The sequence below is a fragment of the Hipposideros armiger genome, unplaced genomic scaffold, assembly GCF_001890085.2.
Source record: "Hipposideros armiger isolate ML-2016 unplaced genomic scaffold, ASM189008v1 scaffold_396, whole genome shotgun sequence".
Classification (NCBI taxonomy): Eukaryota; Metazoa; Chordata; class Mammalia; order Chiroptera; family Hipposideridae; genus Hipposideros; species Hipposideros armiger.
This window is the reverse complement of record NW_017731746.1, coordinates 1,608,547-1,623,148: the sequence shown is the minus strand read 5'-3', so window position 1 is coordinate 1,623,148 and position 14,602 is coordinate 1,608,547. Positions and strand designations below refer to the sequence as shown.

Genomic DNA, 14,602 nt, shown 5'->3' with positions numbered 1-14,602 from the left:
GTATTTTGTACCCGTTTGTTTCCCTGTAGGGGTAGATAGTTACAATGAAAAGAAGTTTTGGGTGGAGAGGGGAGGTCCCCTTGGGCGGTCACATTCTGTGGGATGTGCAGGAATGCAGAGACCCAATGCCTGCCTCTAACTGCCTGCCTTGTTTTCCCCTTGAGAGACGTGATCCCCATAAAATCTCTATGGGGAGCTGAGGGACAGGAGGTCTCTTCTTCTGTATCTGATTCCTGCTGGACAGGGGCATAGAGCTGTCCCTGCCTGTTTGGGGATTCACGGAACTCTCACCCTATCTGATCTCAGATGAGAGGAAGGGGTCTTGAGATCCACCTGGAAGACCATGTTGGTTTCTTCGGTTGCGACTGGCAATCTTGCTGGGGTATCCTCTGTATCCCAAGCCGTGAATGAGGAAAAACAGATTTTTAATTAATAAATCCGTTAACTCTTATGAAACCTGTGGCCATTCAGCCTGTCACTCAGGTGGCGTCAGTTGTCTGGGCCCAGAATGGGTTTAGCATTAAGCTTATTGGCCTGGGGGCTATTAGAAAGTCACAGGCTCTCAAGTAGTTATCTGAAGCAAGGGTAGGAGATTTCTATGAACAATCTATTCTTTAGGATTAAGAAACTGATTTATAGACAATCAAGAAGCAGGGGGATAAGAGACTTCTATGATTCGGGCTTGGAGCAATCTTTAGTCTAGGATTCACAAACTGGTTAGAAAAGTAATTAAAGCCAGGAGCTAAGAAACGAGGGAGGAGAGTTAACATTTCTATACTTAACATTCCTATAAGAAAGAAAACTTAAAAGTCTTTCAGTGGGGGAGACTACTCGGTTGGCCCGCACTACTCGGCTGGCCCACAACACAGGGGAAAGCAGAGGTAGCATCTCAGGTGAGTGAAGTTACTCCTTCGGTGAGCACTCAAAGGGGGAGTAACCCCTATTCCAGAATGGGCGGGGTGGTCAAAGATCCCGCCTATTTTCATCCTCGAACCTCCTCCGCTCCCGCCTAATCTTCCCTTGTTCCTCCAGCGCTTGAGCGCGGGGCTCCCCAAGCCCCGCCCGTCGCGGTCTGGCTCCTTTAAGGGCGGGTGGGGGCGGGGCGCCGGCGGTGTTGTCAGTGTCAGCTCTGCGCAAGCAGCCCTCCCAGAGCCAGTGCCGGCCCTGGAGACCCAGCGTTTCTGCAGAGTAGTCCCCGCCCGGGTCCGGCGGGGCCCGCTCCGTGGGTGGGAGGAGTCCATCGCTGGCTGTCTGCTAACCCGGTTGGACTGCGGGGCCAACCCAGGAGCGACGCGAACCACGGAGAGAGGGACCCGGCGCTGCGACCTCCCCCGGACTGCCTCTTACGATCTGTGGAGCCCACTACTCCCGAGCACCCAGCCCCGAAGAGACCCCGAGTCCGCGCGCCCAGCCCCGGGGGAGCCCGCCCCCGCCCCTCGGCCCGCCCGGGCCATGCTCCCCCGGGGCAGCGGCTGAGCCGGAGCCGAAAGTGGGACTGGGACCAGAGCCCGCACGGAGCATGGATCTGGGCTGGGGACAGTGGGACGTGGGCTGGGCGGCCCTGCTGATCCTTTTCGCCGCCTCGCTGCTCACGGTGTTCGGCTGGCTGCTGCAGTATGCCCAGGGCTTGTGGCTGGTGCGGGCCCGCGGATCCCGGGTTCCGGGACCCGCCTTAGCTGTCGACCCCGCGGGCTCTCTGCGGGAGCTGGGCGTGTGGCGCTCGCTGCTGCAGCTGCGGGCCAGTTGGGCCGCCGCCCCGGAGGAGCCAGGCATTCGGGGCCTCCTAGCGTCACTCTTTGCCTTCAAACCTTTTCGGGAGAACTGGCAGCGGGCTTGGGTGCGAGCGCTCAACGAGCAGGCCTGCAGGGATGGGGTGAGTTGGACAGGAGCACCTAGGTGGTCCTCTCACTCAACCTTTTCTTTGGGGGTCGGGTAACTGTTCATACCAGGAGGGCCGAATGGGGGTGGGGATCAACTGGGGAACCCCATGGCTTCTCTTTTTTTTCTAGATCAGAGAAAAGGGTGCAGGTGAGGCTGGAGGTTGTAGAAATCCAGCTGTGTCCCCAATTCGTTATTCTTTTGGTCAAAGTACTCTCTAGCTCCAAACCCAAGCCCAAGTTGCTGTTCTCTTAGCAACGCTAATCCCTGGGTTTGAGGGCACTTCCGCCTAACCTGTGTTCCGGCTGTGTTAGGAGTGGGGTGGGGGTGTGGGTGTGGGTGAAGGGGGGGGGGGAGACAGGTGCCCTGTGGAAGGAATTTGCCTGGTCCTCCTGCCACCACACCTAGTTAACATTTCGTGTCCAAAATCCCTGGTGTAATCAGGCAGATTCCCAAGGAGCATGAATTACTCCCCACCCCCACCCATCAGTAATTTCCCTGCTACAGTCTTAACACATCCTTCTCCATGATGATCTGCAGTGTATGTGTTGAGAGAAAGGTGTTTAGGTGAAGAGCATGTTGACAATCCATGCCTTTCCCAGTAGATGAGTCTGGAGCTGCCCCTTGAGGGTCAGTCACAAACCAGCCTAGCTTACTTCCTACCATTGCACCATGGTGGGCATCTGGCCTCCCAGGAAGTGGAACAGGAAGCATGGACTTAGGATTGAGAGGTGGGGTGCGAGGTGGGGTGCGAGGTAAAGGCCTTCGTCTCATATGGGGCCCCCTCCCATCCTGGCTCAGTAATCTCTCCTTGCCCTCACATCCATCAGGCCTTACTCAAAGGATTCTCCATTTCCAGCCATCAGTAGTGTGAGGGCTTTACGAGCTCCCCACACGTCTGGAAACAGAAATGGCCACACAAGAAGTTGCTCTATTTCCTCTGCCCAACAGAAAGTCAGTCTACACCTTGAACTCACCCCTCCACCCAGCTCTCCCTGTACTATGTCCCTGGGTCAGGAGTGACTCCCTAGGGCAGCTGACTCAGCTGGACATTGGCCTCCCTTGCAGGTGGTGGGGAGGTTGGGGTTCCAAGCATCCGTCTCCCCAGGCATGGCCTTCTAATAAGACAACTGCAGGAACAGAGAAATTGGCTTCTGGTTTGCCTGGCAAATGAGCCCTGTGGATGTGTGTCCTCCTATCCCAAGACCCAAGGAATAGCTGCCAGTTCAGTCTGTGCCCCCTCCTCAGTTCATCCTATTCTGTTTTCTGGATGGTGCTGCAGTGGATTGCTTCCACTGCTATGGAAGAATTAGGAAGCTCTTTCAAGACCTAAGCTAAGCAGCTTTCTGTTCCCTAATACCACCCTGCTGCCTGCCTTGAGGAATTAGCCAGGTCTCTGGACCTTGAGCCCTTTGAGTTTACTTTTCTTTCTAGTCCCTCTGGTAAAGTTCCCCAAGGCCATGCTGAGCTGTCTTCATCTCCAAGAATATGGATAGAGTCATATTCTTGTGCCTTTGCATCCTATTTATCTGGTTGATGGCTTAGCTTCATTTCTCCAGCTCTGGTCTTGAATAAGTGGCCGTACTGCTTTCACCCTTATTTCAGTCATGTCTCTCTCTGCCCAGCTATTATATATAGGTGGCAACCAACACCTTTATTATTTTGTTCTATGCATTTCTTTGGGGGTAGTGTGGGGGGTGAAGAGGAAGGTAGGGGGAGAAAAGGAAGGCTTCTGGTATTCCAGGAGGAATCTAGGGTCTTCAGATCAAGGTGATCTGGTCTCTGAGATGGTCTAGCTTGCCAGTTCTCCCTCGCAGATGCAGGCCCCTGGAGAGCTGGGTTGGAGGAGAACACTTCCTGTCCTAAAGCCCTGAGCTAGGGAGGGGCCAGAAGCCAGCCTGCAGCTGAGGCCTCCGCAGTGTCAGGGCCCAGCCAGCAACTGAGCAGGCCAGCCCTGCGGGGGGGCAGCTCCAGAGACCTGATCCTATGTCCACATTACTCCCTCAGAGCTCCATCCAAATCGCCTTTGAGGAGGTGCCCCAACTCCAACTCAGAGCCAACGTTAGTCATGTGACCTGCATAGACCAATCAGAGCACACCATGGTAAGGATCTGATGGGCACTGCCTTCTTTAGGGTCTGAGAGGGGGCTGATCCTAAGAGTTCCCGTTAGTCCAAGGGTTCTTAACCTGAAGACTGTGAATCCATAGGGATCCAAGGATTGGCCCCAGGAGGTCTGAGAATCCCACTAAAGTTACATGCAAAATATAGTATGTGTGTATATCTGCATTTTCCTGGGGAGAGGAGTCTTTGGCTTTTATTTGATTCTTTTATGGGCTTGTGACCCCAAAAAGGTGAACTCTCAAGGGAAACTGAAGTGGGGAGGGGTCTGCTAACCCATTACAGGGCAGGGCAAAGCAGGATTGAGCGCCTGTCCTCCATGCCTGACACTCCTTGCCTCTAATGCCTTGCCTGTCTCAGGTGCTGCATTGCCAGCTCTCTGCTGAGGAGGTGATGTTCCCAGTTTCTGTGACCCAGCAGTCCCCCGCCGCTGTCTCCATGGAGACCTACCACATCACCCTGACACTGCCACTAACACAGGTGGAGGGGAGTGTGGGAAATGGAGTCGGGCAGGGGGTGGTTCAGTTGCCTCAGCCTTTTCAGTTTGGTTCCTCTCTGGGATGGTTTTGAGAAGGGAGGGTCCTGGGAAGTGGGAGTAGTTAGAGGAGTGGGACAAGTCAACCCAATCCCTTTGTCTCTGTCCCCAGCTGGAAGTCAACCTGGAGGAAATCCCTGATGAGGGGCTGCTTGTATCCTGGGCCTTCAGTGATCGCCCAGATCTCAGCCTGACAGTGCTTCCCAAGCTGCAGGCCAGAGAGGTAAGGGAGCAGGGCTGGGGCTGGGGGAAGAGGCAGAACAGGGAGGGGAAGACAGAGCTGGGGGCCCCACCTCTTTGGTTCTCCTCTTCTCTCTGCACAGAGAAGTGAGGAGCAAGTAGAGCTCTCCACTATTGAGGAGCTGATCAAGGATACCATAGTCAGCACCCAGCCAGCCATGATGATCAACCTCAGGGCTTGTTCTGCCCCTGGAGTTCTGGTGAGTAGGCACTCAAAGTAAATAGCTTGCAGGTGTACTATCCCCAGGGTACTTTGTTGGAATACTCACTCTTTACCTCCTGCTTTTAGGTACCCAGTGAGAAGCTACCCATGGTGCGCCAGGCTCAACCAGCTATCCCCAGACCTACCCGGTTATTCCTACGGCAGCTTCGAGCATCACACCTGGGAACTGAGGTGGAAGGTGTGAGCTAAGAGTGGCTGGGGGGCTGCCAGGGCGATGGCGGCAGGTGCTCCCTGCCCCTCTGCCAAGGGTATGGCCTCTCTATTCCTCAGTGGCTTCCCATCTTTGATCTCAACATCCTCTAATTTCTGTTTCCTCACAGGCACTGGGGACCTATGCTGTGTAGCTGAAGTTGACAACCCGATGCAACAGAAGTGGACCAAGCCCATGAGGGCTGGTCCTGAGGTGGAGTGGACCGAGGATCTGGCACTGTAAGGAGTTACTCCCCTGCCCCCACCCCTGATCCCACCATGGTTAGACTGAGAATCACTCCCATCCAGCATAACTCTGGCATGAACCGGCTCTGTTTTCAGTAAACCTTGGTGTGAAACCCTATTGTATGCCTGGCCCCAATGTAGGTCCTGGGGATACAGACATCACCAAGATACACACCCCACCCCTGAATTGATTTCAGGCTTGAGGCAGAGACAGATGTACATAAAGAAAATGGTATAAGTGCTCCAGGTGAGGTTTGCAAAAAGTACATGGGAGCGCTTAGGTGGGGGAGATTAATTCCTGTAGGAGAGTGAGGATCAGAGTGGACTTCATGGAGGAGGTGACATTTAACCTATGCCTTAAAGAATAGGTGTTTTTTTTTTAAATTGGGGGAGGGGAACAGCGTTGGGAAATCGGGGAAGGGGAACAGAACAAATTGCTGTCCTTTTGTTCTTCAGTCTAGTTGTGGAGGATGTCGCTTCACTGGCCCGTGTTGGTATTATCATTGCGCCCTTCCTGGGTGAGGCAGTCACTCGCTGGCCACTGGACGGCCGCTCACGGCGGCTCTTGGCAGCTCACGCTAGCTACCAGCCACTCACGGTAGCTCATGGCAGCTCATTGCAGCAGGGGCTGCAGCCTACACCATCACCGGCGACTCACGGTTGCCTAGCTCCAGGTCGAGCTGTTGTTCACCATTTTAGCTGTAGAGGACACAGCGTCACTGGCCCTCATGTGGGATCCAAACTGGTGCTCTGCTGTTCAGAGCTGGCATCCCAAGCCAACTCTTAACCAACATGCCACTCGGCCAGCCCAAGAACAGGATTTTTACAAAGAGTGAAAGAAAGGTCTTCTTGGCAGAGGGAACAGCTTGAGCAAAGGAAAGAGGGTAGTTTGCCATACAGAGAGAGACTGGGAAGGCAGGGTGGGGCAGAACCAGGGAGCATTTAAATGCCTAGCTGAGAATTATGGTCCCACTTGAGCCCTGTCCTATTCTCTTGGGAAGAGAAAGTATTTGAAGGGCAGGAATTAATCTGATTGGAACTTGTATCATGTTGTTTATGTATATCTCTCTCTGCCCCTAGCCTGTGATCAGCTCAAGGGTGGATTTCATTTGCTAACCTTCCCCTTCCCTGCCCTTCATCCCCTTGGCCACAGGGACCTGGGTCCACAGAGCCGGGAACTGGCCCTCAAAGTGGTAAGGAGCAGCGGCTATGGAGACAGTGAGTACGAGACAGGAAGGAGTACTTCTGGGTGGGCGCTGAGTAGAGCCTGGTCATGGGCCTGGCTCACAGTGCTACCCTTTCCCCAGCTGAACTCCTGGGCCAGGCCACACTGCCTGTGGGCTCCCCTTCCAGACCACTGTCCCGAAGACAGGTGTGCCCACTCACCCCAGGGCCCGGGAAAGCTCTGGGTCCAGCAGCCACCATGGCAGTGGAGGTGAGAAGCTGACTCCTGGGGGCAGTTGGGAGGAGACCAGGGAGGGCAGTCTTTGAGGCCCAGCCTGTTTGCTCTTCCACCCCTTGACAGCTTCAGTATGAGGAGGGCTCACCCCAGAACCTGGGCACTCCTACTCTGTCCACTCCACGCCCCAGCATCACACCTACCAAGAAAATTGAGCTGGACCGGACCATCATGCCCGATGGCACCATTGTCACCACGGTTACCACTGTCCAGTCCCGGCCCCGTGTGGATGGCAAATTAGGTAAGGAGGAGGAGCCTGAGAGCCAAGCTCTAGCCAGGGACCCCAGACTACAGATCCATGGCAGGACAGGGAAAGGGCAAGGAAAGCCCTAATTCCAACTCCCCCTGGTTTCCTGCCACATCTTCCTAATTACCTTTGTCTCTCTCAGACTTTCCCTTACATCCATCCATTTCCTCAACTATTCCCCTTCCTCTTTAATCCTGGATCTACCAACCCCTCACATGGGACTCTTGCACTTCTGTCTCCCCAAGTTCCCTCTGTTTTTTCACAGGTCCCTTCTCCCTTTCCCTAGCCCCGACTGCCTAATTGTCCCTCCCTCTGCCCTCAACCTTCTAGCACCCTGTGTGATCCTTCAATACACCCCATGGCCTCCATGGTATTTCTCCCACTCCCAGGGGGCCTCCATGACATTTCTACTATCTCTAGGGGTCCCGTGGAATTCTCCCTACCCTAAGTGGACCCTGTGCGATCTCTGAACCTCTCGGTATTTTCATGGCATCTCCCCACACCCTCAGGGCCCCATGGTACTTTCTCACATCCCATTGGTTCCTGTGGTCTCTTTTTGTTCCCTTGGCATCTTCTTAATCACCCCTGTGATTAATCTCTCTTAGTCATCCCTGCCCTCTGAGTCACCAAAGTCTGTATCTCAATAAAGATAGGGGGTGGAGGCCACTCTAAAGCACCTCCCAGCTCACTTACCCTCCCCTACCCACCAGACTCCCCCTCCCGCTCCCCGTCCAAGGTGGAGGTGACCGAGAAGACAACAACTGTGCTGAGTGAGAGCAGTGGCCCCAGCAGTACCTCCCACAGCAGCAGCCGTGAGTGGGAAACTGGGAAGTGTGAGTGTTGGTTGTCTCCGGGGCCCCAAAGTCAAAAACCACTTTGGGTGGGGCGCATCAGTTCACGTCCAAGAAGGAGCTGAGGAGGAATCAGGTTGTTTGCCCTTTGTATCCCCAGCAGGGGACAGCCACCTTTCCAACGGCTTGGATCCTGTAGCAGAGACAGCGATTCGCCAGCTGACTGAGCCCAGTGGGCGGGCAGCCAAGAAGACACCCACCAAGCGTAGCACTCTCATCATCTCTGGTGTTTCCAAGGTAACAGGACTCTGGGGAAAGGAGCTGGGATAAGGAGAAAGCCCTAATGGGTCATTCCTGCCCATTAAAATTTGTCCCTCCTGCCAGGTGCCCATTGCTCAGGATGAGCTGGCACTGTCCCTGGGCTATGCGGCATCTCTGGAAGCCTCAATGCAGGATGATGCAGGGATCAGCGGAGGTCCTTCTTCACCTCCCTCAGACCCACCAGCCATTTCCCCAGGACCCCTAGAGGCCCTTTCCAGTCCCACAAGTGTCCAGGAAGCAGACGAGACAACACGTTCAGATATTTCTGAGAGGCCATCTGTGGATGATGTTGAGTCGGAAACAGGATCTACTGGTGCCCTAGAGACCCGCAGCCTCAAGGATCACAAAGGTGGGGAGATATTGTCAGGTTCCCTCCCTTCTTTTATACCCAGTATCATGATGTGGGTCCTATGGGACCCTTAGGGATATAGGAGCTTTGAGCCAATTTGCCTTCTCCTTCCTCTCCTAAGGGATCACCAGAGTTCCCAGCCTGTTTCAGCCAAGCTGGAGTAGAGAGGTGGAACTTGATGCTTTGGGTCCTGTGGCATCACTTACCACCATTTTTCTTTCTTCCTGGGTCTAAGTGTATATCTTCCTTCCCTTGTTCTTTTTTTTTCTTTCTTTCTTTCTTCCCTGTCATTCTGTTTTCTCTCCCTCATGAGTGTAAGAAATCCTACCCTGGGCTAACTCTAGGAGGGTCCCTCTAGCAGTGACACAGTCCACGGATGGCTGTGGTGCTTCTTTTAACTTCTAAAGATGAAGGGCTTGCTCCCAAACATCTTCATCCCTCTGCCAATAAGTCTATCAACCAACCATGAATGTATTTAACTATGATTTAAGCCTTCATCATTTCTTGGGATAATGAGATTCCTAAATCCAAAGCCTGCTGTGTAACCACCTTCCTCATTATATTGGTCTGAATTTACCTCCTTGAAGTTTTCCAGACGCACTGCTTCCTGCTCACATCCTGGAATTTGGTTAACAAGTGTCAACTCACCTTGTCCCTTTATGATTTGATAGGTTTTTAGGAACACCCTCTGCTCAGCCTTTAAATAGGCCCAGTTTTCAGTTTGTCTTCATGTAGTATCCAGCCCCATGACATTCCTCCGCAGGGCCAGTAGTCAGGAATACACACAGAATCCCATGAGCATCACCATTTTTTTCTCAAGAAGGATAAAGGACATGTTTTGTCTCTACTTTCTTTCCTAAGGAAGCCTGGTTTCTAGGCCAAGGGCCTGGTTCTGTTCCAAATCTTCTGTCCCTCCATGCTTGGTCTTTTCTCTGCTCCCCACCTTACCACTTTCCCATCGTGCCCCTTTCTCTGCTTCAGCCTCCCCTCTTCCCCCACAGTGAGTTTCCTGCGCAGTGGCACTAAGCTCATCTTCCGCCGGAGACCTCGACAGAAGGAAGCTGGTCTGAGCCAATCACATGATGACCTCTCCAACACAGCGGCCACACCTAGTGTCCGAAAGAAGGCTGGCAGCTTTTCTCGCCGCCTTATTAAGCGCTTTTCCTTCAAATCCAAACCCAAGGCCAATGGCAACCCCAGCCCCCAGCTCTGAGGGCCCTTCTCACCTCCTGAGCTAGGAGAGGGCAGGAGTCTTCTCAGCCCATTCCCCACATCCCCTTCCATTCCCCTTCCTGGATTCCCAACAGCCTGGGTCAGGGAAGCCCTCTGGGTTCCTGTCTACCTTGGGCTGTGGGGCCAGTTGGAAGGGTACTTGCAATGGGAAGCATGTGAGAGGCGAGCACCCATTGCTGAGGACATAAAAGAGGGAGTGCATGGCTGGGAGTAAGAGGAGGATTCTGTCCTGGCATGTGTGGCCATTCTTCAGAACCGTTTGCCTGCTGTTGACACTGGCCCCTCAGAGGAGTTCCAGGGTGTTTAGCTCCTCAGCTGATCCTTCTTCCCTTATTTATTCTCTTTTCTATTTATATGTGAGGTCTAGGACCCTCAGTGAACAGATGATAGAGGGCATCTCTCCAAGGTGACCCTTCTTTTCTGTCTCAGGAGGGTAGGCATTTCCCTTTGGGAGGGGGCTCCCATACCTCCCACAGGTCCCCACTTTTACCAGCACCAGTGTCTGCCTCTGAGGACATTGGCAGCTCATAGAAAGTCGGGCTGGTGCCCGGGATTGGGGGGCAGGTACTCCCCACCTCCCTGCCTCCCCTTCTGCTCCTCATCCCTCCTTCCCACTTTATTACCATTTTTGTACTTGATGCCTTCTCCATGAGCAGTGGCTCTGTTGGAAGGAGGGATCCAGGAGCCTGGTGGGAAGCCTTCCTCAGACAGATAGCTTTAGGGGCTTTATTTAAAGACTGTGTGACGATGGAACAAGAGCAGGGCTGCACCTCTGTATGTTGGGAGATGATGATGTCCATTGCTGTGTGATGGCTTGGAATTTAATTTATTAAAGTCTAATTGGAGTTTATAAACTGGACAACTGGTTATCCTTTGAAAGGCCCAGGGGCAGTGAGGCTGTAGTATTGATGGAGTAGGAGAATCAGAGATGGGGGCTCAGATAGTGAGGTGAGGTAGGCGACACACATACTGGGTCTGCTATGAAGTTCCTGCAGGGAGGAAGGGACATAAAGAAAGAAGATGGGAGAACAAAAGTTTTTGAAGGGTGAGTTATAACACAAAAGTCAATCAGAAAAAAAAGTAAACGGACTAGTACAGGCATATTCATTCCCTTTTCTTGAATAGGCTGCTCCTTCCAGGATATAAAAGAGTCCAGAACATGGACTCTGGATCTAGACTGCCTGGATTTGACTCCCAGCTCTACTAATTACCTGTGTGACCTTGGGGAAGTTATGTAACCTCAGAGTGTCTCAGTTTTCTCATCTGTAAAATGGGGACTGTGATAATAGTAGCTATAATTTGGTTGTAGATGAGAAGTAAATGATTAAAGTGCTTACTATACTGGCATATAGTCAGTGATGAAGAAATGTTAACTGTTACCTCGGAAGTGACAGATTGGGAGGGGAAAGTCTTATAAAGTTTTCATCATAATAAAAAGCCTTTTATTCCTAAATGTGGGCTATTTTCAGGGAGTTGTATATACTAGCAAACTGTGTCCCTGGTTCCTGTTCTCTGGGATCTTATACAGAGCTTGAACCAGGTAAGGTGCTGTAGGATGTCAGAGCGCTGGAACAGGGACAGAGAACCTGAGTGTGCTACAAACACCAAGTGACCTTGAGCAGACGACTCCTTTCTGGACCTCAACTTCCTCATCTCTAAAAGGCGGGGTAGCCTAGATAATCACTCAGGTCACTCCCAGCCTTGCCATTCTGACTTATCTATATTACAGGGAGTTCAGGGCACGTGCCTTTGAGTAAGGCAGCATGGAATTGTTAATATTCTCCATGATCCTGTCCATACTAATCACAGAATATGGGCTATTTAGAAAGAGTGGCAGAGTATGGATATTTGGTTAATTTGTGTATAATATGCTCACCTCTGTCATGAAAACTCAGATTTATCAAGCGATTTCCCCTGATCTAAGGAATGCAAATCTTAGTACAATAGTTCACAGAGGAACAGTTTGCTTACCAATATGACAAGACAGCCAAACACTCTGAACTTGAAATTTCACAAGAAGCCTTTGTTGATGGGAGGGCAGGTATTCAGATTCCCATTGGACCTGTGGATTGAATGGATGGTAACTGGAAATTGTGCTCAGCTTTCAGTGATGAGCAGCCCAGAGCTCAATGGAACCACATATTTTATAGCGAAAAAGAGGCTGATTCAAAAATAGGGATTTTAAAAATAAAAGCAAGCGCTGGCAGAGTGGCTCAGTTGGTTAAGAGCGCGAGCTTTGAGCAAATAATTTATCAACTTGATCCATTTTACACTTTCAGAAGAGAGCCACAGCTTTTTTTTAAAAAAAGATTTTATTGGGGAATTTGGGGAGGGGAACAGTGTTGGGGAATTGATGAAGGGGAACAGCCAAGTTGTCCTTCAATCTTAGTGGTGGAGGGCACAGCAAGCTCAGCTCCAAGTCCAGTCGTGCTGCTCAGCTCAAGGTGCTGTGTTCAATTAGTTGCAGGTGGGCGTAGCCACCATCCCATGCAGTAGTCGAACCAGCAGCCTCGTTAACAGCGCATGCTATATTCACTGAGCGCCCCCAGGTGGCAGCTCAGCTTAAGGTGCCTAGTTCAGTCTTTAGTTGCGGGTGGGTGTAGCTCACCATGTCAAACAGGCAATCTCGTTATTAGGATCAGGTGCTATCACCAGCTGAGCCATCCTACCACCTACCACCTACCACCTGCAGCTCGGGGCAGCTCAGCTTGGGCTCAGCTCACTGGCCCATGTGGGAATTGAACTGGCAACCCTGTTGCTCAGAGCTCGCACACTTGAGCAAACCCTTAACTGAGCCACTCGGCCAGCTCTAGAGCCACAGCTTTTGATGAGTATTAGTTATGCTTTAAGTTTTTGTGGAAGCCTTTAAAGAACAAACCTTAGGATGTGTCTGAGTTATCCAGCCAAACTGTGGCTTATTTTCAAGAGAAGCAGATTGAGATGGAAGTAAACTATGCTACACAGCAAGACACTGCCTCAAATTTTGGAAAGATGTGTGGATCCCAGAACTATTCTGGAATTTTTGCTCTGTAAAAATTGACACTACATAGCTCTGTGAATAAACTTTTACTTCATGAAATTGCTAAGTTAAAGCTAATAGCCATCTTTAGTGGTATAAATCTGAATTAAAATAAGATTGGCAGTTCGTGAAATATTACTACATATGATTCTGAATGAATAAAGTTAATAAATTTTATTATTGAATATTTTAAAACCCCGATTTTAAAACAAGGACAAAGCTATAATTCAGTGTTGTTAATAAACTTCATACCCAAATTCCTGATTTTACTATGACTTTGCTATTTTTAATGGTGTCTTTAAGTTCACTATTTTTATTAAACATTTAATGTGTTTTCTGATTATATAAATTATATAGGCTTTTTTGTTAGAAAAATATAACAATAAAATAACTATCAATCCCAATAAACTTTACTAAGGTACAGAATTTATTTAACAAATATATCTTGAACCCTTTCTGAGTTGCAGCCGCTAGGCTAAGTGATGAAGTTATAAAGGTGAAAAACACAATCTCCGCCCTCCCTCACTGAGCTGAGTCTAATGGGAAATGTAGACAAATAAACAGGAAAATACAATACAATGTGAATAGAGCTGTAATGAGGATATACAGGAAAGTGATGTCAAGGATGAATTTTTGTAAAAAGAAGCATCTTCATTGAGACCAGAAAAAGGAATAGAAATCAATCATGTATGTGTGGGATGGGGTGAAGGGGAAGATTGTTTCAGGAAGAGGAACCAGCAAGTACAAGGCAGGAGAGGTAAAAGGCCGCTAGGTGTGGAGAAACAAATTTGGGACTGGAAAGCAGGAAGTGAGGTCGAGAAGGTCTTAAGACATAGCTGGAGAAGTATGCAGGACCCAGATGCTGAAAGGCCTTTAAAGCCTCAGTACAATTTTGGAGTTTTAACCTGAGGGCAACAGGATGCCTTTGAATGTTCAAAGCAGAATGGTGGTTTGATCAAACCTGTTCTTTGTAAAGATCATTTGGAATGCTCCATAGAGAATTATTTGGGGGGAAGCAAGAGTGCACGCAGTGGAACCAGTTGGGTTAGTCCGGACTGGAGGTCGTTAGTGAACTCAAGAGAGGGAGGAGAAAATTCAGAATGGGGAAAGAAGGCCGGCAGAGTGGCAAGTTGGCTTAGGACGCCAGCTCTGAGCAGCAAGGCCCCGGTTTGGATCCCACATGAGGGCCAGTGCCGCTGCGCCCTCGACAGCTAAGATGGTGAACAACAGCTCGACATGGAGCTGGGCTGCTGTGAGTCACCTGCAAAGGTGTAGGCTGCAATGGGGCTGGCCGGCAGCGGGAGTGCGCTTTCGTGAGCGGCTGTGAGCAGCCGTCCAATGGCCAGCCAGCGACTGCCTCACCCGGGAAGAGCGCAATGATGGTGCCAACATGGGCAAGTGAAGCAACGTCCTCCACAACTAGACTGAAGAACAAAAGGATAGCAANAACTTGTCTGTTCCCCTTCCCCGATTCCCCAATAAAAATCTTAAAAAAAAAAAAAAAGGAATGAATTTCAGAGATCCTGAGTTTACGGAGGTAGAATTCACAGGACGTGGCAGTGGATTGGCTGTGCTGAGAAAGGAATCAGGAATGACTGCCGGTTTCCGACTTGGAGTGGACAAAATTCACTGAGTCTGGTGACACAGGAGGCAGAGTTTGGGGGCACAGGAATACGGATAAATAAAAGATTAAGAGGGCAGAGGATAGATGTAGGACCCCTAGTTGGGGCCAAGCAGGGCTAGCGGCGCTGTA

The 14,602-nt window shown here is 50.9% G+C and overlaps 1 protein-coding gene across 4 annotated transcripts; it reads left to right on the top strand.

Moving 5' to 3' along the window:
* Positions 1–1,110: 1,110 nt before the first annotated feature.
* Positions 1,111–11,166, top strand: C2CD2L (C2CD2 like). 4 transcript variants are annotated; one of them, XM_019663629.1, is made up of 14 exons: positions 1,111–1,873; positions 3,886–3,981; positions 4,358–4,477; positions 4,645–4,755; positions 4,856–4,972; positions 5,062–5,173; positions 5,316–5,424; positions 6,584–6,648; positions 6,738–6,865; positions 6,956–7,130; positions 7,847–7,948; positions 8,091–8,224; positions 8,312–8,597; positions 9,599–11,166. In XM_019663629.1, exons 1-14 carry the CDS (start codon positions 1,520–1,522, stop codon positions 9,808–9,810), a joined length of 2,121 nt encoding a protein of 706 aa, XP_019519174.1. In that variant the 5' UTR covers positions 1,111–1,519; the 3' UTR covers positions 9,811–11,166. The 4 variants fall into 4 exon arrangements, with proteins under 4 accessions (XP_019519174.1, XP_019519173.1, XP_019519172.1 ...); XM_019663628.1 differs by having other exon boundaries at positions 8,088–8,224; XM_019663627.1 differs by having other exon boundaries at positions 7,847–7,969.
* The last annotated feature ends 3,436 nt before the right edge of the window (positions 11,167–14,602 follow it).